General features: G+C 28.6%; 1 protein-coding gene across 1 annotated transcript in view; it reads right to left on the reverse strand.

Annotated features, from left to right (window-relative positions):
- LOC101240344 (condensin complex subunit 2) overlaps window positions 1-26,452 on the reverse strand; it is a 55,878-nt gene that overhangs the window by 4,331 nt on the left and 25,095 nt on the right. The window contains exons 11-16 of the mRNA XM_065793705.1: window positions 24,437-24,576; window positions 24,077-24,192; window positions 23,708-23,830; window positions 23,548-23,587; window positions 20,646-20,707; window positions 15,761-15,886 (exon numbers count right to left, since the gene is read on the reverse strand). Of these exons, the coding sequence (XP_065649777.1) occupies window positions 15,761-15,886; window positions 20,646-20,707; window positions 23,548-23,587; window positions 23,708-23,830; window positions 24,077-24,192; window positions 24,437-24,576 (607 nt within the window). The remainder of the gene's footprint in view (window positions 1-15,760; window positions 15,887-20,645; window positions 20,708-23,547; window positions 23,588-23,707; window positions 23,831-24,076; window positions 24,193-24,436; window positions 24,577-26,452) is intronic.

The raw sequence follows: 26,452 nt of genomic DNA on the forward strand, positions 1-26,452 counted from the left end.
ACCAACATTTTAGCGTAAATAAATTAGTCGACTAACTTTTTAGTCTAACTAAGTTTAGTCCACTAATTTTTTAGTCTAACTAAATTTAGTCGACTAACTTTTTAGTCTAACTAAATTTAGTCGACTAACTTTTTAGTCTAACTAAATTTAGTCGACTAACTTTTTAGCGTAACTAAAATTCGTCGACTAACTTTTTAGTTAGACTAAATTTAGTCGACTAAGTTTTTAATTTGCGAAAAATATATTGTTACTTTTACCCAAAAAATACTTTTTTAAAATCTTGTTATGTGTTAGTTGTGAAGTGGTTTGAGCGCCATTTTTTTAACAACAAATTGCTGTAAGTTACAATTTAGATCTCCATGGCATCTTTTTCAAAGTTGATTTTCAGAGTTTTTCGAGAAAATTTTTTTTTCTTAAGTTTGCGAGATATACACTTGGAGTTTTGTAATAGTAAAAAAACTGTATCCAATTACTCCCCCTTATTACTAAGTACTTGTTTTAACTTTCAATGAAAAGCGGTTTAAATCTGGATTTTATCAATTTCTAATTAAAATGAACCATAAACTATTAGAAAAAAAAAATGGTGCCATATTTTTGAAATGTGTTGTATGCAGAAGCTTTATCGGATTTCTTTTATATAATACCAGCAATCATTTTTTGAGGTAATAATACCTAATTTATTTTGTTCTACACTCATAAAACGCAGTTTTTACAGTGACGACAATATGATTGTAGTTGTTAGTAACAATTACACAATATAGAAATAATAAAAAACATTAATTGCGTAACAATTTGTTACGCAATTAATGTTTTTTATTATTTCTATATTGTGTAATTGAATATATATCTTGTTCAACTCTCAATTATTATTATTTTTTTAATTATTATTAAAATGCTAATAACTAATTATGTATTCGGTATAAAATATCAGCTGTTTTTGGCGGAGTTGTTCTACTAACAAACCAATTTTTATTTAATTCAATGAAAGAAAATGTGGGGCAATACTAGATACAAACAAAACATTTTTATTACCTAATTGTCACAAATTATATTACGTATTTTAAATTTCTTGAAAATAATAAATTTTAATGAATGTCTTTAAGTTGATTTATTTGTCTTAATTCATATTACGTTCATATAATTTCTCAACACAACAAAATTTAAGGAATGTCTTAACTGACACCTTAAAGTAATGGTTTCCCGCTATATATTAGATAAACCGTTATTCTCAAATTTATATTTAAATTTACTTTAAGAAATTGCATTTTTAAACTATGTCGAAAAATAATACGTTTTCTCCAATTGAATATGCTGCTCCAATATCTGATTTGATGAATCTGACGAAGAAAAGATTGGATAAAAGAAAGACTATAGATGAACAAAACCCTGCAGATCATAACGATAGCGAAACAAGTTCAAGTTTTTCATCCGGTCAAACAGAAATTGAACTTGATGCTCAGTCCATTGAAGAAGCAGCTAAAACTACATACGAATATTACTTGATCAAGGAGGAAACATCAAAATGGATATGTAATCAATGTAATAGTAACAGACCTAAAAAGTACTCTTGTAAAACATCAAAGAGTATATTAGATTACCATCTTGAACATGATCACAAAATAATAACGCCGAAAAAAAAAAAAACTATGAGTGGCTTGTCAAAAGAAGTTAGCGATAAGATTGATAGAGCTCTTTTAATTTTCATTATTGCCTGTTGTCTTCCATTTATGTTGGTAGAAAGTAGTGCATTTAAAGAATTTGTTTTGTGTTTAAATCCAAAGTATAAAGTGCCTTGCCGAAAAAAGTTAAGATCTCTTTTAACTGATTCATATTGAGAAAAAGTTGAACTTTTGAAATCAAAATTATTATCAATTAAAGTTTTATCTATTACTACTGACGGATGGACGTCCTGTCAAAACTATAGTTATATATCTGCAACTAAACATTTCATTTCTGACAAAACAAATTTCATCAGTTTTTGTTTGGGCTTTGCATACCTTAATGGCCGCCATGATGCAGATAATTTAAAAGAGGCTTTGCTAAAAATCGTAGAAAAGTTTAAAGTAGATGATAAAATAATGAGTATAGTATCAGACAACGCCAGTAATGTACGCAACTGTCTAAATTCTTTAAAAGTTTGTTTAAACATTCAACCAATAAGATGCATGGGACATGTTTTGCAATTAGTTGTTAAAAATGTCATAGATTTAGTTGAAGAAGGTGAAAAAGTTCGTCTAAATTCTTTTTCATTGCAAGAACATTAACTAAGTGCAGTAAAATTGTTACATCCTTCAATCATTCTTCTCAACTTAATGATTTATTAGAGGAAAGTCAAACACAACAAGGTGTCGAAAAAAATCACATACTTCATTTGATTCAAGATGTGAAAACTCGTTGGCACTCTACGTTTCTCATGGCAGAGCGAATGCTAAAGCTTTACTCCTACATAAAAGATATCTTTAATTCAAAACAACAATGCAAAGATATGAGAAAATATTTACTCGATGAAGATGAAATGGTTAACTTAAAAGAAACGCTAAATGCTTTATTAAGCTTTAATCAAGTAAGTGTTTTACTATCTGGCGATAGGTATGCAACGTGTTCTTTAATTATTCCAAGTATAAAGTACCTTGAGAAGCAGCTGAGTAAGAATAAAAGTGAAACTCCTCCTTTAATTGTAATATTGAAATCACATTTGTTAGAATCTTTACAAACTTACAAAGATTCATATGAATTAGAGAATAATTCCTTTTTATTGTGTGCCACTTTTTTGGATCCAAATTATAAAAGTTTTCAATTCTTTGAAAAGTACGAAAAAAAGAAATATTTAAAAATTGTGAAAGAATTTTTGTCAGATTTTTATCTCTCAAAAAGAGTTGGTGAAATAATTCCAATTAAAAAGGTAACAAAGGAATCAAAAAAATTTAAGTTGTCATTTGAGGATGAAGAAGATGATTGTGACAAAAATGTAACCTTAGATTTAAAAAAAGAAATCAGTGAATATATAAGATTGTCAGTGCACGAACAAAATATTTTAGAGTTTTGGCATCAAAATCAATATGTTTTTCCAATATTGTATTGCATTTCAACGATAATTTTATGTACACCTGCTACCAGTGCACCAAGTGAGCGCCTTTTTTCTGATGCATTAAACAATTTGTATGCTAAGCGAAACAGGATGACGGCTGAATGTTTTCAAATGTTGATGTTTTTGTACGAAAATTTGGAATTTTTTAATTTGGTTTAAAATTGGTGCAATTTAATCAATGTAATACGAAAATATCTTGTTGTAATAATTATTTTTGAATTTATTTTATTGTTCTTAAATAAAAACTCTTAAATTTAGAACTTAAACTGTTTTGTTTTAAAAACAATCAAACAAGGTTGCAACATGTTTAAAAAATGATTTTATAAAGTTGTTGCTCTCATGTTTGGGACAGGGGGGGACCCCAAAAACTTGGGGGCTTTTATGTTTCCAGGCTACAATTATCGCAATTTTTTGCAAAATATCATAATCTGATTTTCAATTTTTTTTTAGAAAAACCAATTGCTTAATTAGACTATAAAACTAAGTGCAAAATATGAACGTAGCAAGTCTTCCCGATTCTATGTTATTTAAATTTAAGTTTTTTTACATTTGTAAATGTATTTTACATTTTCATGTATTAATTATGACCCATCCAAGTTTATATTTCATAATGAATGATTTCATTAACCTTACCTTTTCTTTATAATTCTACAAAAAATGGCGTCTTAAATGCGGTTCATTTAAGTTGATATTTCAAACTTACTTTTTAAATAAAATTGCTTCTAGTTAACTTTAGATCTTACTTTTCACGCTAAAACTCTTATTTTCTAACAAACAATCTACTCCAGCTTGAAGCAATTTAAAGCCAAAAATTGCTGCTGCCTAGTATACAGCCATATTTAATATAATTAAATGAGTTTATATACAACTAAAAATTAAATTTTTGATACAAAAAAAAAACATTATTTTGGGAAAAATATATTGTAACTTAATTTTTTTTTAACAAAAAGTGAAAATGTACTTTAAAATGATAGATATTCAGCATTTTTTAAGTAATTAAAAAGTGATAAGAAATTTTCTGGTTTGATAAAGCGACCGCTGCCATTTAACTGAAGGTTTATCTTATTTTACAGTTTTACACGATTTAATTGCGGAGGTTGCATTTTTAAATGCGGACGATGAGCATCTCGGTAAATGCTATTAAATGTTTTGCATTTTAAACACTCTATTAATACGTTTAACATTTGGTATGCATTTTAGAATAGATAAATTGCCGAAGCTTAAATGTACTTAAATTGTAACAAACATAACCTAAATACGCCAACCAATTTAAGCGCAATTCTGTGCTTATTTGTCCGTATATTGCGTTGCATATATAAGCTTTCGCATTAAATGACAAGCTTGTTGAGAAAAATGATGGAAGTTAGCGTTAATAAATTGGTACTTCTTATCGCTGATATGAAATTAAATATTTAGAGACTAAGTAAATTCGCTAGTATACAGGGCGGGGGGAGGTGGTAAGTTGAAAACTGCCGTAAGAATATTTGCCGATTAAAAATTATACTTGTTGAGTATAAAAATATAAAACTCGATTGCTGAGATTTGCTAATAATTATTATAACATCTTAATTTGGCGAATGATCAAACTAAATATCGGTAATAGTATGACCTATAAGAGATGGACGTGCAGCCTACTTTTTTTTTTTTTGCGAACCATGCTCATTGCGCATTGTTACAAATCTTTTGTTTTAAACAATAGAAATTAAATTATAAAGTCAGTCGGATTCGTTGAAAACTTTTGGTCTCGTCTAACCAGTTACATCAACTTCCTTTTAGTTATTCAAGATAACAGCAATAGATAGCGATTCCACGGCTCAACGAAAAACATTTGACGTTTGAAAAAAAACACATAACTTTCATGAACTTTACTCTCTTATGTCTTTTTGTATGCTTAAGCAAATACCTAAAGGTTTTTTGCATCAATTAGTGTTACTCAACCTCTTTCCAGTCATATATAGAAAGTACTATGGTTTATATGGCTTCATTTAAATTTTATCCATATCTTAATACCACTTTTAAGAAAAAAGCTCGAAGCGGGAACATTTTTTTAAAACAAAGCTTTTAGAGGTTAGGATTCCTTAGTACCAAAACACATCCAATTTTTATAAAACTTTCCGTATACATTAAAAAAGGGATGACGAATCAAATGGAATGTGCACACTTTTTAACTTTTATACATAAATTTTTAGTTCTTAGCGTTTCAAAACTTCAAGGTTTATTTTTATAGAAAAAAAAAAGTGTTTTTTAAAAGTGTCCAGGTGGAAATTGCAAGTTTATTCTTTCCTCTTTTTATAACAAGTATTTATTTATGTTTTCTTGAAGAATAGGTTGTAAGGATTTGTATATAGAAATTATGTATATATATAATCTTCCTTCGCATATTTTATGACGTTTTTTGTTTTGATTTTGCGTGACATAATGCAAATTTTCGTTGCCATAACAATGCAAATTTTCCATACTCAAGCCCTATACCTTTTGTCAAAAAATCATCAATTATTGCACTACACAAAATTCAATAACTTTAGATCTGCTTAACTTTAAAGGCCGAATGACCCCTCATTTTTTAAGTCAAGTCAAGCTCTATACAATGATATAAGTTACATATGTTTATTTGAATATTAAAAAAATCGTCAAGAATGGCTACAATAGAATCAGATTTTAAGTTTAATTTTATACAGCTAGATATTCCTTATATTTTAAGAAATAACACTGATAATAATATAGAAATTGAGATCATTTACTTAACTACTTTAGTACATGTATAACTAGAGATATAACAAATAATACAAAATATCAACTAGTTTTGTAGCTTCTTAGAGAATATTGGTTTCATGTCCAGGGAACTACACCATCTAGTATATTGCTGTAGACTTATTGTTTATGAATATTATAGAATTTTTTATTTTTATGTTTAACAACAGAAATATATACAGTTAAGGATAAATAACTCATACATAAAATGAATATAAATACAATAAAGAAAAAAATTATTTGTCACAGTTTTAAAGAATTTAGCAAAGCCAATTTATGACAAACCGCAAGAATAACTAAGTATTTAATATTAACATAGCATGATTTACCAGCTATATATAAACTAATTTTTATTTGACAAAAACAAATGGATTATTATGTGCCTTTTATGACAAATGAAATAGTATATAAAATATGAAATACAAAAACATGAAATATCTGGCTACATTTTGCAAGATGATTATAAACTTGAATAACTTTTTAAAAGGTTTCGCATTATCAAACGAGTTATAAAAAAGCCCATTAGAAAATACACCTACTAAAAAACAATGCTCAGTGGAATATATATTATGGAGCTTATAGAGTAGTCGAGGCAAAAAATGGCGACATATCGGAAACAATACTCAAAAAATACACAAAACTAAGGCTGGTGAATGAAGGACCAAGGAGTTGCATGAAACCAGACCTTGACTAAAAATTTTATTTAAGCATTTTTACTTTTCGCTTTACTTTTTTTAGTCATTTTAAAATTATCTTTACAGATCTATTTTATTATTGATGGAACTTTGTTTACACGAAAAAAGTTCCCAAATTTACAAATGTTTATCTTGGAAAAATGATGAAAATCTGTTCGTGCCGACAACTGATTTCCTTTTCCTTGGTGTAATTTGTTTAGTAATTTGTCAACACGTGAAGTAGTTACTTATCCTGAACAGTCTTATTAAACAAATGCTATAAAATTTAAACTAATACCACGTGATCAGAGTTTCTGTTTAAAAACAAAGGGCAGCCATTTTAATAGATTTTTTTGTTGACGGGTGAAAATTTAGAGTTTGTCGGAAACTCGCATGGCTCGCTGATTTCTGCGGCCTCTTTGATGTAAAACAATAGGTTGCACGTCCATCTCTTATAGTTCCATTGTATTAGATAGTGAGTGTCATACCCGCTCTTTCAAAACTTCCAAAAGCTTCACTTTCGGAAGTAGCACTTGAGAAATAAGCGCTTTTAATAACTTCGTTTCGAAATCTATAAAGGAAGTTTATTCGCCTAACTGCAAGAAATGTGAAAATAAAATATCTGTATATATCAAACTGTTTGTAATGAAACTTTATCTTCAGTATAGCAACATATTAAATTTTTACTAGTTTGTTTTTTCAAATAATGATCAAAAAATTTATTTCGAAAGGAAAATTTTCGATAAATCCACTTGAAGAACGGTCACTTACGGAAGAAAACTTGAAATTCGTCATAAAAACAAGATTGAAATGTTCCATTTAAAAAAATCCGTTTAATGAACTAAGTAATTAAATGCTCATTACTCATAAGTGTCAATTATCGCGCATGCAAATTTTTATGAAGTAAAAAACTGATATTATTTTTTAACTGAGTCCTTTCGGTAGGTTTCAAAAATCTTCTTTTGAAATGTGCCGATTAGCAAGTTTCTTTTCGCTTGTGATTCTTGCAAAAATTTTATTTTTCGTATACTGCTTTACCAGCGGCGTGGGCAGGATTTTTTAGATGTTTCAGATATGACACTTTAAGGCATCGTGCGAACTCATAACTCAAGAATGTTATTAAGTCAAATGAAAATGTTTCTCAAAAAAATTGCGGTGATTGGAGCGTGAGAACAAAAATTCCCCCAACAAGTTGGCTTTCCCAACCCCGAATTAGATGTTAAATTAAACTGCAGAATGTTAATTAAACGTTCAAAGGGTGCCTTTCTTAGATTCCGTGCCCAATGGGTGTTTATAAACAGTTGCAACAACCGCATTGGTAGTTGTCTCAGAGCTGGGACAAAATTCTAATAATCAAAGTTGATTTAATACGTTACGAATTTGATTTGACGTGCCCCTATGAACCATATTTGGGACATTCAACTGCCACAATAATGTGCCATCGTGTGTGAAAATTTTATGGTTTCATAGGTTATTCAGTTTTTGGTACTGAAGCTTGTTTTAATCGACTAATTTTAGTTACGCTAAAAAGTTAGTCGACTAAATTTAGTTAGACTAAAAAGTTAGTCGACTAAACTTAGTTAGACTAAAATGTTAGTCGACTAAATTTATTTAGACTAAAAGTTAGTCGACTAAATTTAGTTAGACTAAAAAGTTAGTCGACTAAATTTAGTTAGACTAAAAAGTTAGTCGATTAATTTTAGTTAGACTAAAAAGTTAGTTGGGTAATTTTAGTTACGGTTTTTTTAGTTAAGTTAGTTATAATTTTTAGTTTTGGTCACAACACTAGAAAATATAATACGATCTAATATATGTTTTTCAGCATCTATAAAATATTTCTCGTCAGATTTTTATTGACAGTCTTCTAGACCATTGTTTGGTGTTGCACTAATAGCCTATAAAGCATATTTATTTACTCATCACTCTTTACCTTTTATTATTTTATTTCTTTCAATAACCATTTGTTTATTTTCTTAACTCGACAAAAGGTTACACGCTTTTTTTTGTTTGTATTCCTCTTATTTATTGTCTGATTTATGCAATATTACATAATTCTTCTGAAAAAGCATTGGATAGACACCACGCTATACATTACGAGACATGTAGACATAAAAGTTGTAATTACTCTTATAATAATTACTGATTTATTTCAAACTTTTATTGTCATTTTGATTAATTGTATAGATACTCAGATATATGTCAGATATGACATATATCTGAGTATTTGACATATGTCAGATCAGGTTATCCTGATATATGTCATATCAGGATATCAGGATATCCTGAACATATGTCATATATCAGGATATCCTGATATATGACATATATCAGGATATATGACATATATCAGGATATCCTGATATATGACATATATCAGGATATCCTGATACATGACATATATCCTGATATATGATATATAACATATATCAGGATATCAGGATATATGTCATGAACATATGTCAGATCAGGTTATCCTGACATGTCCAGGTACATGTCAGATCAGGTTATCCTGCTACTGGTAACATGTAACCCAGTACAATCTGCTCCATGTCCTGCTGCCTTGTAGGATACGCCTTTTTAGGCAAAGGCTAGGAGATGCCAACTCCGATTTAAAACACCCCCTGCCTTGGGGCTCTTGGTTGAGTAAAGGCTAGAGATGGTGTCTCGATAAAAATACTCATCTTGGGCAGATGTTAAATGCACCCAGCTACTGTCTTGTAGAAGGCCTCCTAGGCAAAGATTTAAAGGGGTAAACAGATTCTATCTGTTGACCAGCCTTGCACCCCTTCTTCATCTATTAGGCTGGCGCAGATGTATTTTTAATACATTGTTTCCAGTTTAGGATGTTGAATGCTGGATCTTCTTGACTCAATGCATGGGTTTGCTTGTGTCACTGTTTTTATGACAAGGCTATTCATTCTATTATCTCCTTATGAGGGTACAGCTCTAAAACTTAGTTTTATGGTTCTGAGGCCGGCTGGTAGTCAGGTTTCCCGAACTCTGTGGTAGCTCTCAGAGAGGCTGATTCCATCAACAGCTGAAAAATATCAAAGTATTAACAGTGCCATGTTGCGCATGGATGGTGTCCCTGTTTGTACTTTAGGTGTGCATTGCGGAGGCCACATTTGGAGCCCTTTGTTACGGCTTAGGGTTTATTAGTAGTAATGAGGCAATTGCTTGGGCTATTAAACGGTGTTCTGAGTACTATCTATGCTTTGAGTCAAGTTCTTCAATCTAATTTAAAAATGAATAAAGTACCAAAAACTATTAAACACAAAAAAACATCATCATCACCAAGTTCTCTAAACCTATCATTCACTAATATTCGTAGTCTTCAAAGTAACTTTTCTTCTGTTGAGTCTTATCTCTTGCAAAGTTCACCAGACCTACTTGCTCTTTGTGAGACTAATTTGAGTTCGGCTGTCTCATCTTGTGATCTTAGTGTTGATGGTTATCTTCCTCTGATTCGTAAAGACTCCAATAGTCACATGCTTGGCCTGGGCATTTACATTCGTAAGAATTCACCTGTTTGTCGTGAAACTAGGTTTGAATCCACAGACTATTCTTTCATGTGCTTTCGTTTAGCACCACTTCACTCTATTGCCTTTCTCTTTGTTCTATATCGCTCTCCTTCATCTCAAGAATGCACTCTTTTTGATGTTATTTCTGATCATATTGACCAAGCCCTCTCTCTTTATCCATCAGCTAATATAGTTGTTGTCGGTGACTTTAATGCTTAACACTCTGAATGGCTTGGCTCTAGTGTCAGTGACTCTGCAGGCATTAAAGCCCACAACTTTTGCCTTTCTCAATCCCTAACTCAAATAGTCAACTTTCAAACTCGGTTGTCTGACAACCCTAATCATTTACCTTCTCTACTCGACTTATGTCTTGTTTCTGATCCTAGTCAGTGCTCAGTTTCTCCACATTCACCCTTAGGTGCTTCTGATCACAGTTTGATCTCTTTAAAACTAATATCTCATTCTTCTTCATCACCTGAATACCCCTATTATCGAACCTCTTACAACTACAGTAAAGCTGACTGGGATTCTTTCCGTGATTTTCTTTGTGATGGCCCTTGGGTAGAAATCTTTTGTCTTCCTGTCGAGAAATGTGCTTCTTACATAACTTCGTGGATTCAGGCTGGCATGGAATCTTTTATTCCCTCTCGACGATTCCAGGTCAAGCCTCACTCTCCTCCATGGTTTTCCTCACACTGTGCTGCTGCGATTGCCAATCGAAACCGTTACTTCCATATTTATCAGCAAAACAATTCTCTAAAAACAGACGTCTGTTTATTATTGCTAGAAACAACTGTAAAAAGGTTTTGTCTAACGCCAAAACCCGCTATTCTCAAGTTATGAAATCTCGTATCTCATCTCAAAAATTAGGCTCTCGTGACTTCTGGAGAATCTTTAATAATATCAATAATAAGGGCAAATCTATAATTCCACCTCTCTTGTATGGTTCAGACTTTGTCACCTCACCTAAAGACAAAGCCGAACTGTTTGCTAAAAACTTTTCATCAATATCATCTCTTGATTCCACTAATTGCGTTCTACCTGATATTGCCAACAAACAGGTTGATCCATTGCTTGACATTCATATCACTCCAGCATCTGTATCTAAAGTGATCTCCTGCCTAGACTCTTCTACAGCTTGTGGCCCAGACAACATACCTGTTATTGTCTTGCAGAAGTGTTCTCCAGAGCTGTCGTCTATACTCTCAAAACTATTCAACAAGTGCTTATCAGAGTCTTATTTTCCAGCCTGCTGGAAAGCCGCATCTGTTATCCCTATCTTCAAAAATTCTAGGGAGCGATCTGATTCGTCTAACTACCGTCCCATAAGTCTTCTTCCTATCATAATTAAGGTTTTTGAATCTTTAATTAACAAACACTTAATTTCTCATCTTGAATCTAATAACTTACTTTCTGACCATCAATATGGATTTCGATCTTCTCGTTCTACAGCTGATTTGCTAACAGTAATAACTGACAGGTTTTATCGTGCATTAGATGAAGGTGGAGAGGTTAAGGCTATCGCTCTTGACATTTCAAAAGCGTTTGATAAAGTTTGGCATGCTGGTCTTCTCCATAAGCTTTCTTCTTATGGTGTATCCGGCAACATCTTTAAGATCATTGAATCCTTCCTTTCCAATCGTAGCATAAAAGTTGTCCTCGATGGACAACACTCTTCTTCTTATTCTGTAACTTCAGGGGTTCCTCAAGGTTCTATCCTTGGCCCTATACTTTTTTTATTTTACATTAACGATCTTCCAGATATTCTCACATCTAAGGTGGCATTGTTTGCTGATGATACTACCATTTATTCTTGTCGTGATAAGAAACCAACACCCTCTGATTGCCTGGAGGGGGCATTTGAGCTTGAAAAGGATCTCACTTCTGCTACAGCATGGGGCTCACAGTGGCTGGTGAACTTTAATTCAGATAAAACTCAATTTTTTTCAGCCAATCGTTATCGCAATAATTTAGATCTTCCTATATTTATGAATGGTGATGTACTTGATGAGTCACCTACTCTTCATCTTCTAGGATTAACTCTTACTTCCAATCTTTCTTGGAAACCATATATCAAATCGGTTGCAAAATTAGCATCTGCTAAGGTTGGATCTCTTTATCGAGCTCGCCACTTTCTTACTCTGGATTCTATTCTCTATCTCTATAAATCTCAAATCCGGCCTTGTATGGAATACTGTTGCCATATCTGGGGCGGATCTTCTAATGATGCCCTTTCTCTTTTAGACAAGGTGCAAAAACGCATTGTAAACATAGTTGGACCTGCTCTTGCAGCCAACCTCCAACCATTATCACATCGTCGTAATGTTGCTTCTCTTTCTCTTTTCTACAAATACTATAATGGGCACTGCTCTAAAGAGCTAGCGTCTCTTATGCCATTTACTATAATTCATTCTTGTGTTACTCGTCATTTAATTAAGTGTGATCTTTTTTCTGTGACTGTTCCTAAGTGCTCCAAAAACGCTTATTCGTCTAGTTTTTTTCCTCGAACATCAGTTCTTTGGAATTCGCTTCCTTCATCTTGCTTTCCTGATTCATATAATTTGCAATCTTTTAAATCGTCCGTCAATCGTTATCTTGCTCTACAATCTTCATCTTTTCTCTTACAGTAACTTCCAACTTTAATTAGTGGCTGCTTGCAGCCTTGTTGGAAGCGAAGATGTTTAAAAAAAAACAAAAAAAAAAAACATATTTATGTTACATTGGCCAATTATTCAGTGAGTTGATCAGAACGGTAATCTTTCTTGATTTTGCTACAAAATTTGATTTTATAATGGATTCAGATAGTGATAGTGATGTCTTTGCCAATAATTTATTGCAAATATCAAGTGATGCGCAGTTTCCTGACTTAGGTAGCAAAAGTGACGAGGGATTGTTTTGAGTAAAAAGAAGCAGAATCTTGTCAATACCATCTAGTGACTCTGAAGAAAGTTATGAAGTACTAGACCGGTCAAAAATGAAAATAGGCCTATAATTGAGCAATTCATAGGAAAAAGTGGAGTTTCTGTTATGCCAAACAATTCTGAGAGTTGATGTGCTTCAGCTACTTATTGGGGGCGATTTATTTGAATATATGGTGACAAAAATAAATCGCTACCACGCAAAAAATTCAGTTATTTAGAGATAGTGTATCTGTTGAGTGGAAAGATGTGTCTGTTTAAACTAAGAAAAAGGCTAGGGATACTTTGACTAATGGCAGAGTCCGCAAAGATATGCAGGACGAATATTGGTCGAACAAAGCAATTTAAACTCCAATTTTTGCTCAAGTAATGGACAAGGATTGATTTCAACAAATATGGTATTCATGATATTTTTCCAATAATGCTGATGGAGAGGATAACAATCGCCTTTAAAAGATACGTCTATTTATTTCTTATTTTTTGCAAGTTTACTAACTGCAGCCTTGTTTGTGCTGCGCATAAGAAAAAAAGTTTAATCTGCCATGTGTGTCAATTTTGAGAAGCACCTCTTCATAAGGAAAACTGTTTTTTAAAATAGCATACTTTAGAAAAGTATTAATGAGTGGTTTTTCCACGAAAGTTTAAAAAATAATAGGACATTATAAATGTAAATTAATCAATAGTTTTATTTTTTGAACAAAATATTCAAATAGTTTTATTAAAAAATAAAAAATAATATCTAAAATATAACTTATAATAAATAAAATATCAAAAATAAATGAAATATAATAAATTAAACATAACAAGTAAATATATAATATATAAAATACACATATAAGTTTAATAACCAAACTTTTTTCAAAAACAAAAATTTCTCTTTTGTTAAGATTTCTTTCTTTTTTGTGTAGTTTAGCCTGTTTATAATTTTTTTCCTTTATCAGTTTTTTTCAGCGCGTTTTTAATTATCAAAAGAGTCGTAGTCAAGTTTCAATAAAAAATAATAATAATAAATGCTTGGTCAAGATCACAAGCCTTTCCTGTCCATGACTGATATTGTATATATACATGTACGAGGTTTGAATCCACCGAATATTCACCTATGTGCTTTCATTTAGTACCACTTCACTCTATCGCCTTTCTCTTTGTTCTATATCGCTCACCTTCATCTTAAGACTGTACTCTTTTTGATGTTATTTGCGATCAAATTGACCAAGATAGAGGAAAGGTTAAGGCTATCGCTCTTGACATTTCTAAAGCTTTTGATAAAGGTCAAGGCTATCGCTCTTGACATTTCTAAAGCTTTTGATAAGGTATAAAAGTTGTCCTTGATGGACAGTACTCTTCTTAATATCCTGTAACTAAAAGGGTTCCTCAAGATTCTATCCCTGGCCTATACTCTTTTTAACTTACATTAATGATCTTCTGGATATTTTTACATCTAAGGTGGCATTGTTTGCTGATAATACTACCATTTATTCTTGTCTTGATAAAGGCCAACACTCTCTGATGGCTTGGAGGGGGCATTTAAGCTTGAAAAGGATCTCACTTCTGCTACAGCATGGGACGTACAGTGGCTGGTGAACTTTAATTCAGATAAAACACAATTTTTTTAAACTAATCGCTATCGATATAATTTAGATTTTCCTATATTTATGAACGGTAATGTACTCGATGAGTGATCTACTCTTCATCTTCTAGGATTAACTTTTACTTTCGATCTTTCTTGGAAACCATATACCAAATCCATTGCAAAATTAGCATCTGCTAAGGTTGCATCTCTTTATCATACTCGGCACTTTCTTTCTTGTTACTCGTCTCATCCTTTTACTGTGTCTCATCCTTTTACTGTGACTGTTCCCAAGTGTTCCAAAAACCTTCTTTTGTCTAGTTTTTTCCCTCTGACATCGGTTCTTTGGAGTTCGCTTCTTTTATCTTGCTTTCCTGATTCATATAATTTGCAATCTTTTAAGTCATCTATCAATTGTTATCTTGCTCTATAAACTTCATCTTTTCTCTTCCAGTAACTCCCAACTCTAATAGTGACTGCTTGCAGCTTTGTTGGAGGCGAAGATGTTAAAAAAACAACCTTAATGTGTTCTATATGATAAAGTAACACTGAATTTAAAAGGTTTTTGAACAAAAAATATTTTTAGGGGTGCTTTAAAACCCTTGAACATCTGTTTCTATTAATATAAAAATATTATTAAAAAAAAAGTTTTTTAAAAGTATATCTTGTTGGGTCCCAAATGAAGCAAAAAATAATAATCATTTTATGAAAAAAATTATAATTTCAGACTTAACTGCATAACAATTGAAACTTCTTAACTAAAATGAAAAAAGTGCATTTTAAAGATTTTTTAATTATAATATTTTTCTTTCAATACTTTTTATAATGATTATTATTTTTGAAATTTTTATTGAATTTTGTTACATTTGAGACCCAACAAGACATACTTTTGAAAAAAATATTTTGAAATTTATATTAGAGATCCATTAAATGTTCAAGGGTCTGGAGGTATAATATTACTTTAAATAAAGATTTTGATGGAGTATTGTAAGTAAAAGCTTGGGAGTGTCGATAAAACTTGAAATTAATGTCTAGATACATTAGTGGTGTTAAATTAAAGATCACAAGGAACAAATCAAACTCTGAAATAAATATTTATAAAACAATTTATTTGATGCAGTGTTGATTTATAACAAAAAAACATTTTAAAGAAGATATTTTTAATAAAACCACAAATCACCCAAATGTTAGTATGTGTATGCTAGTAAATTATTTTTAAACTAAAAAATAAGAAAAAACACCTTATTAGGCTGGGCAACCAAATCAAATCCATCACTCATACAAATTTTGTCAGGCGAATGCTCATCTTCAACCATCATATCGTTATCGACTCCATCATCGTCACTATAATCACCATCACCTAGATCCTAAATATAAAAGTAGTATAGAAGTAAATATAAAAAGTATTTAATATAAAATTTTTTTTTTTTAATTGAAAATCCAAAATTTGTAATTGTAAGTGCATATAGTGAGTAAAATGAACTACAGAGCATAAACATTAAAAAATTGTCAATGTTATTTAAGGATAGGTTTTTAGTATTTATTATGTGGTAGCTAATATTTGATCCTAATATTTGATGTTGGTGACATAGTATTAGATGGTGTTGATGGTTTATTATTAGATAATAGTGATGGCTTATTTTTAGAGTTTTCAATTTTAAAAGCCTTGAATTTAGTTATAAAAAGTTAATTTTATTTACACAAAAAACCCTTAAAGATACTTTTTATGTGGTAATTATACTAATATCTTAGCAATAATAATTATTATGGTAAATATACAACTCAAGATCAAATAAAAAGCCCACATTAATATTTTTTTGTATTTTTTGTCTTTTTAGAAAATATTATTTTCAAATATACAGATAAAAAATTTATATTTAAATAAAATAATTATTGTTCAGCATAAAATACACAAAAAAACAATAAAAATGTTTATTAACACAAATTCTTAATATTTTTTATCCTCTTTTATTTTTTATCACTGCACAAAGACAATTTAACAAACTCTAAACGCAATTTAAAGATTTCTTTCCATTTTGCATTATGGTTCCAATTCCAAATAACTTTTATCAAATGATCGCGTTCTATTTGTGACCTTTTCTACAGTAACTTCTCCTTTTAATAAGCCCCATGCATTTTCTGGGAAGTTCCCTGGCCACTCAAAAAGTGAAATTTTTTGAGAGGCTAATAAATTTTAATGGATTTCGTAGTGTGGCGTAGGGCTCTATCTTTCATAAATATTTTTTTCTGCTTATTTGAAAATCACTTCTTCTATTGAAGTAAAAAATGAGTTTCTTGTATTTGTTTCAATGTTCCAACAATCAAGGCGTTTTCCACTGATAACTGACCAAAACATGATTGTAGGAAGTTATTCAATTGTCTTTCAATTGAAATTTTCATTGGAAACACTTTTTACATAGTGAGAATAAAACAGAATAGTATTTTTCACCAACTACAAAAGATAAAATATTAGGAAAAAGGTTCTTGTAATATAATGACTTGCAGATTTCCAACCATTAAAAATGAAACTATAGAACTCCTTTGCCTAATCCATTTCTTTCTCTAAACGTTGATTAATTTTGACTTTTGTGCTGGCTTTCTAATGCCATTCTAATTAAATGCTACCTTAAAGGAACAGTGATTGTTGATATATATTTAGTCCTATCTCATTCAATTTGCTGATAGTTGCAGAATATGTAATAAATCTATTTACTTTTACTATTTTTACTAGCTTTCTCTCATTCCTGTGTGTACTTTTTTAAACCACACTTGCCTTGTTTCTGAAAATCTAATGAGGCCATTTTTTAATTTTCTATTGATTATGTCCACAATGCGTATTGAGACCTCACATTTTTTTATTTTTTCCTACTTGCTGTGAGGAGAAATAAATTTCAACCAAAATTTTTTTTTTTTTAAATGAAGTTTTTTGTTTTGGAAAAATGTTACAAAATATATACTCTTCAAGGTTCACCTATTGTTTAAAGATTTTATAAATAAGATATTCCATAGTTTCAGTTTACAAATAATGATGTTTTCTTTCATGTCCAATAATAACTTAATTTATAAAAGAAAAAAAAGTTATAACTTGCTCCATTTCAACCTGTAAAATAAAAGAAGTATACTCTAACTTTTAAATTTATAATAAGGCTTCACTAATGGGTTGTGGTTACAATGATCACAGACATAATAATAAAAAAAACCAAAACTCATCTGCAAAAAATAAATAAAAACAAATGAATGTGAAATAAAATAGCACAAATTTGAGTAATTTTTTTAACAAAATACAAGTATATACAAAAAGTCATAACCCTAATATATATATATATATATATATATATATATATATATATATATATATATATATATATATATATATATATATATATATATATATATATATATATATATATATATATATATATAGATCTAGAGTTTGTTGGCTTTGGGAAGAGCGGAAGGAAAAAAGTGATTCTTACGCCAACACATACGTCACTTTTAATTACTTTTGACTTTCGTCCAACATTTTCATGTTGGACGAAAGTCAAAACCATTAATTTAATTACAAATTAATTGTTATATAAAAAAACCACAAAAACGCAAATTTAATTGACCTGAATGTTTTTAACAATATAAACAATGTTTTTTTTTTTTTTTTTTACTGTAAATCATGCGCGGAGTGTTGCTACATCGACTATCTTATAGCCTGACTTGCAAGGGAGTGCTGCTACATCGACTGACAAATAGCCTGACTCGCAAGGGAGTGCTGCTACATCGACTGACAAATAGCCTGACCCGCAAGGGAGTGCTGCTACATCAACTGAGGGTTTGGTTGGGGCAGGCAGTCTATCATTATTAAAAAAAAAAAATTCCGGTCTTGCATTTTAATTTTTACTTTTTGTCAACAAAATATGGAAAAAACTTTCAGACAACATCTAAGGGTTCTATATATATAAATATATATATTTATATATATATATATATATATATATATATATATATATATATATATATATATATATATATATATATATATATATATATATATATATATATATATATATATATTTATATATATATATATATATTTATATATATATATATATAATGGTATATAAGTAGTATTTGCAGGCAGTAGCATGACTTTCTGAAGTATATATAAATTATGTTAGTATATTCTACAAAGAGAGTGCTCAATGTTCTTAAAGAAAAGAGCAATAATAAATTATTGTATATTATTGTATATTATGATATTACTATATAAAATATGTTTAAGTATAAATATATTAGGGTGGTGCTAAAAACATCTTTTTTTGAAAATGTCAGCTGATACCTCCTAAATGTGTTTTATGTAATCAAATAATACCGAATTTAAAAATTTTTTAAATAAAAAATATTTTTAGGGATGCCACAAGACCCTTAAACATCAAACAGGTTCCTAATATTATCAAAAAATAAGTTTTCCAAAAGTATGTCATGTTGGTTCTCAAATGAAGCAAAATTATATAAAAATTTTAAAAATATGAATCATTTTATAAATAAATTATTACTTAAGATTTTAATAAATAAAAAATGACATTTTTTAACTTAAAACAAAAAAAGGGAATTTAACAAGATTTTTTAAAGTATAATTTTTTTCTCTATTTTTTTTTTAAATAATGATTACTTTTGAAAGTTTTATATAATTTTGCTTCATTTGAGATCTAACATGACATGCTTTTGGAAAACTTATTTTTTGATAATATTAGGAACTTAATATAAATATTATAAATATATATATGTATATATATAAAATCTCTTTTGTGTGTGTGTGTGTGTGTGTGTGTGTGTGTGTGTGTGTGTGTGTGTGTGTGTGTGTGTGTATGTATGTATGTATGTATGTATGTATGTATGTATGTATGTATGTATATATATATATATATATATATATATATATATATATATATATATATATATATATATATATATATAAGCACATATACATTCAGCCCTTGGAATTAGGAAAAGTAAGGTTAGCAATAATTTGGCAACTTTAATCTGTTAGAGATCGGCATCAGGTTGGCAAAAACAAGTTTGATACAAAGGTTTTATCGTAAAACATCTAATGTCTGCAATTTTTTGCTGACTTTAAACACTCTTAGGTCAGCAGTTAGGTCAGCATTGCCAAATGCCGACCCTAATTCTAAGGTCTGAAATCGTTAGTAAATTTAATGCAATATTTATTAAAAAGTTTTAAATAAAAAAATTTCATGAATCAGTATTTAATGTAACAAGTTTTTTATCTCATTCTAATCAGATAAAGAAAAAAAAAAAAAAAGACTTAAAAAAAAAAAAAAGATAAAAGAATGTCTTTTTTTTTTGTTATTTATAATTAACAAATATTTTAATTAATTTCAACCTACATGAATCAACGATTTTTAGAGCAGTTCTATGTAAAATAATAAAATCAACCCCAAAGCTTTTTTTTACTGATTTCAGTAATTAAAAAAATATGCTAAATAAAGCTTTAAATCATCTCTGTTGCATAGTTGCTCTTGCATAGCAAAATGGGTAAAATTGAATTGAATAGCATCTGATAATATTACTTTTCTTAATCCTTCTATTCATTGTCATACAAACTTTTTTACTTTATTTTTAGAGATCTCCATATTTTCTAGTTTTTTACCTTACTTTAGCTTTCTAGCTTTGGAGATCTCTATCTAGGTCTTTTAATAATGCGTTTTTTGATTTATTTTTTTTAAAGACAAGGCACAGAAGCACATTGCAAAGAAGTTTGAACATATATTGCAAACTCATAAGATAGCGTTTTCACTAACACCACCTTAGATGGTGCTTAAGCAAGCAGTCATTTTATTTATCAAAAATTTAAGTCTATGCAACTCATTATTCAGTTATTAGTCAAAAAATTGACATTTTTTAAAGGGTTTTTTTAAAAAAAAATCTTATTTCAGGGTAAAATTTCACAGAGAAACTTTTCTTTTGTCAATGTAAATTTAGTGGTGAAATTCTCACATGCTTTGAATCTCAGTTTGTATTCTTCTTGTATTTCTAGAGCTTGTATTTTTATTGCTTTTTATTATTACAGAATTACAACATTAGAATTAAACTACAGTTAAAGTTGTTACTTACATCAAGAGCAGGGCAAAATCCTTCTCTATCATTTTTGTTATTATAATCGTATGGTTCTTGATCTAAACAAAATCAAAAAGAACTAATACAAATTAAAAGTCTTAAAATAATAAGAACAATTATTCTAAATTATTATTCAAATATAATTCAAATTTATTATATTTAAATTAAGGAGAGCTTAGCTTGTTGTAAAAAGGCATGTTGATTATAGAGTTTTAAAGTTTCTGGATGTAGCAAAATAACTACAAAAAACTGTTAATAATTATATGATGAAAGCTTAAACATTAAATTTTTAACACCAACTCTAAATTTAATATTTTTTAAAAAATATGCAGTTTTCTACTTAAAATTAGAAAATTTTAATTAACACTATTTATAATATTATTGATATTATAATCCATATGTTCTTAGGTTAGTTCAGTCAGCTTTAAAACCTATATTTTATTAAGAAAGAACAATTGGAATATGACCATACATATTCAGGCTCTTATAAAATTTAACAAAAGTTAAATTTAAGTATTATTTTTTTGTTTATTTCTAAAAACCTTATAACCTTATAAACCAAGTAGCCTTTTCATCTGTAGTGGCCTTCTTGACCTTGGGGGAGGTGAATTACAAGAGGAAAAAAAGAAAAAGAAAAAAAAGGGAGTGTTTCTGTGAATGTGTGTCAGTGGTTCAGCCTTTAGAGTGTAAAGATGCAGATAATTGGATATCATCATGTAGTGAAATAGCAGTTTTCAAGAAAAAAGGTAGTTTGGAGAAACAGCATAAGACATGTTGGTATATTGGAGAAACAGCATTATGAGACATTGAATCATTTTAATTTGGCAAAACTCTTCATAAAATTGCACATAATTTTTAATTTTGTGGTTACCTAGAAAAATACGAAATGCAACATAACTGTTCCAGGTTTTAATGATCTTGTTAATCTGAAATCTTCAAAGATAATACATTAGATCTATGCCTGGGATATATTTTCTATGCCTTAAGAAAATGATCTTGACGGTATTTAAAAACTGTCAACTACTTCTCAAAACCAGCGAAAAATTGCTTGATGAGGTTTCACTTAATGAAGGATAATGGCACCTTTTTAGGTTTTATCTGCAGATCATACTTAGCATCGCTTCCCCACAGAAGTCTCTCAACAACAGTCCTTTCTGTGATAGTCATAGCTGTTCCAAACAAAGAAAACATTTAAAAAATCACCTTTAACACTCATCAAAAATGATAGGTCAATGCACAAAAGTGGTTAATAATTACTTCAAGATTGGCGTTAATTATGGAGCTTATAAGGGAAGTGGTGACAAACGTAAAATTAATAGTCGTACTAAACGAGTTATTGTACGAAAGAAACTTGGATGAGTTGTAACTTTGGTGGTGAAACTGCTATGGTTTGGGGGGCTTTTTCCTTTGCTGGAAAACTATCACTGGCATGGATTTCAACAAAAATGAAGTCACAGGACTACATTGACTCATTAGAAATAAGTTTGCTTGAACATGGTGAGGAATTGTTGGGTGAAAATTTTACTTTTCAAAAAGATAATGCTGCTATCCATAATTCAAAGCTTACAAAAGCTTTGTTAAGAGAAAAAAACATTCACATAATGGAATGGCCCGCATGTATTCCAGATCTTAACCTAATTGAAAATCTATGGGGAATACTTTCTAGAAAGGTTTACAAAAACGATAGACAATTTGAATCCACCTCGGAGCTGAAAACTCGTATCAGAGAAGCGTGGAATGAAATATCTATAGAAACTATCCAAAATCTTGTGACTAATATGTCAAGTCGCATATTTGAAGTCATTAAAAAATCATGAAGCAATACTAAATATTAAATGAGCATTAAAACAAAATACTTTCTGTATTTTCTTGTATATAACGTAAATGAGGCTAATTCTATTTTTTCCACAAATTGAACACTTTTAATTTTTTTTCCATTTGTAATTAATTAAACAAACCAATTTATAAACTATTTTGTTATAGTAGAAGATAAAAGAAATATAGTAGATTTAATAATTGTCTCACTGCCATTTTTGTTAAATTAGAAAGAAAAATAAAGGTGAGACTAATTCTATTTTCTCCACTGTAAGGTTTGATATTTCTTATTTATATTAATGATCTTGCTGATAATCTAATAAGCCCAACATACCTCAATTTACTGATGAAACATTTAAATTACTCAATTTACTCTAAAGACACAATCTCATGTTACTGAAGACACAATCTCATATGTAAATCAGCAAAGTAGCATTCTTTTACTGAAATTGTTCTTTCTGAAACTTTTACTCATCTCATTTTTTTTTTTTAAACATCAATGCTTTGGAATTCTTTTCTATTTTCATGTTTTCCTGGCATTTATAATTTACAGTTTTTTAAGTCTTTTGTGAACTGTTTTCTTTCTCTTTAACTTTCTTTTTTTTCCTTGTGATTCTTAATTAGTGGTTGCAGCCTTGTTGAAAATAAATTTACTTAAAAAAAAATTAACAATGATGTATTGATAAGATAGTTAAACAAAGATCCTACGTAATTTTTTGAGTCAGCTATGGTTTATTGCCTGCTATGTGAAATGTATATTAAAAATAACTAAACAGTTGTTTTTTTCTGTTTAAAAAAACTTGACTGACAAACAAGAAACTGGTAACTAGTGTCTAACCAAATAATAGAAAACATCTTAATACCAAGTTTACATAAATGGTACTAATTAGTTCTAGACATTTTAAATAAAAGGCTAATTTAATGAGTGCTGTAAATTCTGTTTAAAGTTCACAAAGTATTATAAACACATATAAATTCATTTTATATGTTTAAATTACAGTAAAATTACTTTTAGAAAAGCAATAATAAAAAAAAAAAGCATAAAAAAAGTACAAAATAACATTTACTAGTTTTAAACACCTACCATCATTTTGTAGAACCTTCGTATCAACTATTTTTCGAAGCTAATTAAAAAAAATTATTATTAATGAGTTTTATAATTAAAAAATTGAGGAAAAAATTGTATACCATCTTACATAAATGAACACAGTAAAAAACAAAAAAAAACATTTCTATTTACTCACTGATAATAAAGGCATTAACCAAAGTTTAAATAAATTATCAGCTGTATAATGCAAGTCCTCAGGAAGAACAGTGAATTGAGAACTATACTTTTCTAATGTTGAATCTTTTAAGTAAGTAGCTGCCTTAAAATAATTTATTGATATCATAGATAAAGTCATTCTAAATTTTCATTACTAAGTTAACAAGTAACCAAAATATCTAATAAGTGTTAATTATATATATATATATATATATATATATATATATATATATATATATATATATATATATATATATATATATATATATAAACTTGTAAGCCTTTTAATTAATTAATCTAATTAATTAATTGTAAGCCTTCCACATGTCCTGTATATAAAAAAACTTACTCTTCCTGAACTAAAATATTTTTTGAAGTCAACTTCCTCTTCAAAATTTATTCTTAAAGGAATTTTCTTTTTAACTGAGCACTTTGAAGTATCAGAAACAGTTGTAGTGCTACGATCTAAAATAAAAGATTTTATTATTATTTCTTTTTATTACATTTCTTTTATTATATTTAAAAAATTAAAGTGAGCAAATCAATTAGCATTGTGGTATTCTAAATCTGTCATTATTTAAAAAAATGAAAATTATTTATTTGTTAACAATATGTCTGAACTATTTGTTTACAATTGCTAGTTTTTATAATAATTTGGCTTTTCTCTCCTATTTAATAAATTTCCTTTAAAAAATAGAATAAAAAATACCTTTAGATTTAGGTTTAACTTTCCAGTGCAAGGGACCAGCCCAGAGTGATAAAAGGTCTTGATTAAAATATGAATACTCGCTAGGTTGCATTGATAGAGTTAATTTGTCAGAACCAGTTATATTAATCAATGTTGAGCGACTAAGTAGAAAGTTAAAGTTGTAAAAAATATTAAAAAATAAAATAAAAGTTATTGTAGGAATTGTTTATTTTAAAATATTAAATATTTAACTAAAAGAAAAGTTTAATCACAATTGATATAAAAATAAAGTTGAATAAACTGCTTTGAAATTGATTTTGTTTTAACTTATTTTATTTCTTTGATAAAGCAACAGGAGAGATTATACAATAATTTGATATTAAATTAATTATAAAGGGCGTAAAATATATTCAAAAAATTTAGTAACAATAACAAAAATAATTTAATCTATTTAAATTTTACTGAAATAACTTTTTAATAACTATATTTACATTACATGATTATTAGCTATCATCATTTTTCATTCTGCAATTTTAAACAGGTCATAGAACAACTAAAAAAAAACAACTTAAAAATCCCATAAGAGGCTTGGCAAAAAGCATTTTACCCTATCTATAGCCTACTATAACTACATGGCTAAATATCTTGCTTTTTAGAAGAAAAACTTAAAAAGTTAACTTTTTAAAACATAAGTTTATCTAATCAGGGGCTATTCTAGACCATTTTTGACAGCCATCAATCATCAGATTCAATCAAAGGTTTAGCAAAGACAACATTAAATCTTATTAAATTTTTTAACCAGAACAGATTTTAGCAACTTTAAATAATTTATGCCAAGATATATTACAATTTTTTTTTCTAACATCTTTCAAGCAAATATATAACTAATTTTTTGTAACAGCTAAAAAAAACATTGCGGTATGTAGGCATTTTTTTTGCGCAAAAAAAAAAACAAAAAAAAACCTTAATTATATATATATAGGGATACATATATAGGGATATATATATAGGGATATATATATATATATATAAATATATATATATATATATATATATATATATATTATATATATATATATATATATATATATATATATATATATATATATATATATATACACACACACAGGGCTTGTGATGAAGAAAATCGTCAAGCGTGTTATATCGCGTTCGTAAAATTAGAATAAGTTTTCATTGAGCGTGATTATGTGCACTTGAGATAACGTCAGCAAGCACGATCATGAAAATTGCTGAAAGCAATGCTCATAAAAAGCTTTTTATTTTTTATATCTTTTTTTATTTGTTACATAATTCTTTCGTTAAAAAATGTTTGAATTAGTATCACACTCATGAAACTACTTCAACAAAATAGATTTTTATACTTCCAAACTTCTTGTATATTGTCAGATCGCGATTTTATTTTTAACTATATATGTTATAAAAAATTAATATCAAACAAAAACGCAACTTCTTATTGATTTAGTATTGAAGTATAATTTAGTGACTTAGTTTTGCTTCGTTGTTTTGATATATGTATTTTAAAATGTTATGCTGTAAACTTAATTAAAGGTTAATGGTTTTTATATTTCTTGATATTTTTTATTCAAATTAATTATTTAATTTTTTTCTAAAATTTCTTTTTTAAATTATGTTTTTTTATCTTAAAAAATTAAAACAAGAATAATTTGAAATAATTATCAAGTAGTGGATAATGGTGATTAGAATCGTTTTAAATTTGAACTAAAATAAATAATAGTTAATAAAAAACCAATACTATGAACAAAAACTAATTTTAAAAATTACTCTATTATAAATATTTGTTTTTATTATAAAACGATGTGTGAAAGTAAAATGATAAAAAATATAAGTACGAGCAATATAAAAAGAAAAAATAGGCTAGTAAATGTGCTACTATATATGGTCTAAACTCTAGATAACCAACTGAAAACTGATAATCACCTGTGTGAGATAAAAGTATATAAATGTCGTTAATGTAACAAATTCATAATATAAAGCTCACAAAGCGCTATAACACGT

This window comes from Hydra vulgaris, chromosome 03, assembly GCF_038396675.1.
Source record: "Hydra vulgaris chromosome 03, alternate assembly HydraT2T_AEP".
NCBI lineage: Eukaryota > Metazoa > Cnidaria > Hydrozoa > Anthoathecata > Hydridae > Hydra > Hydra vulgaris.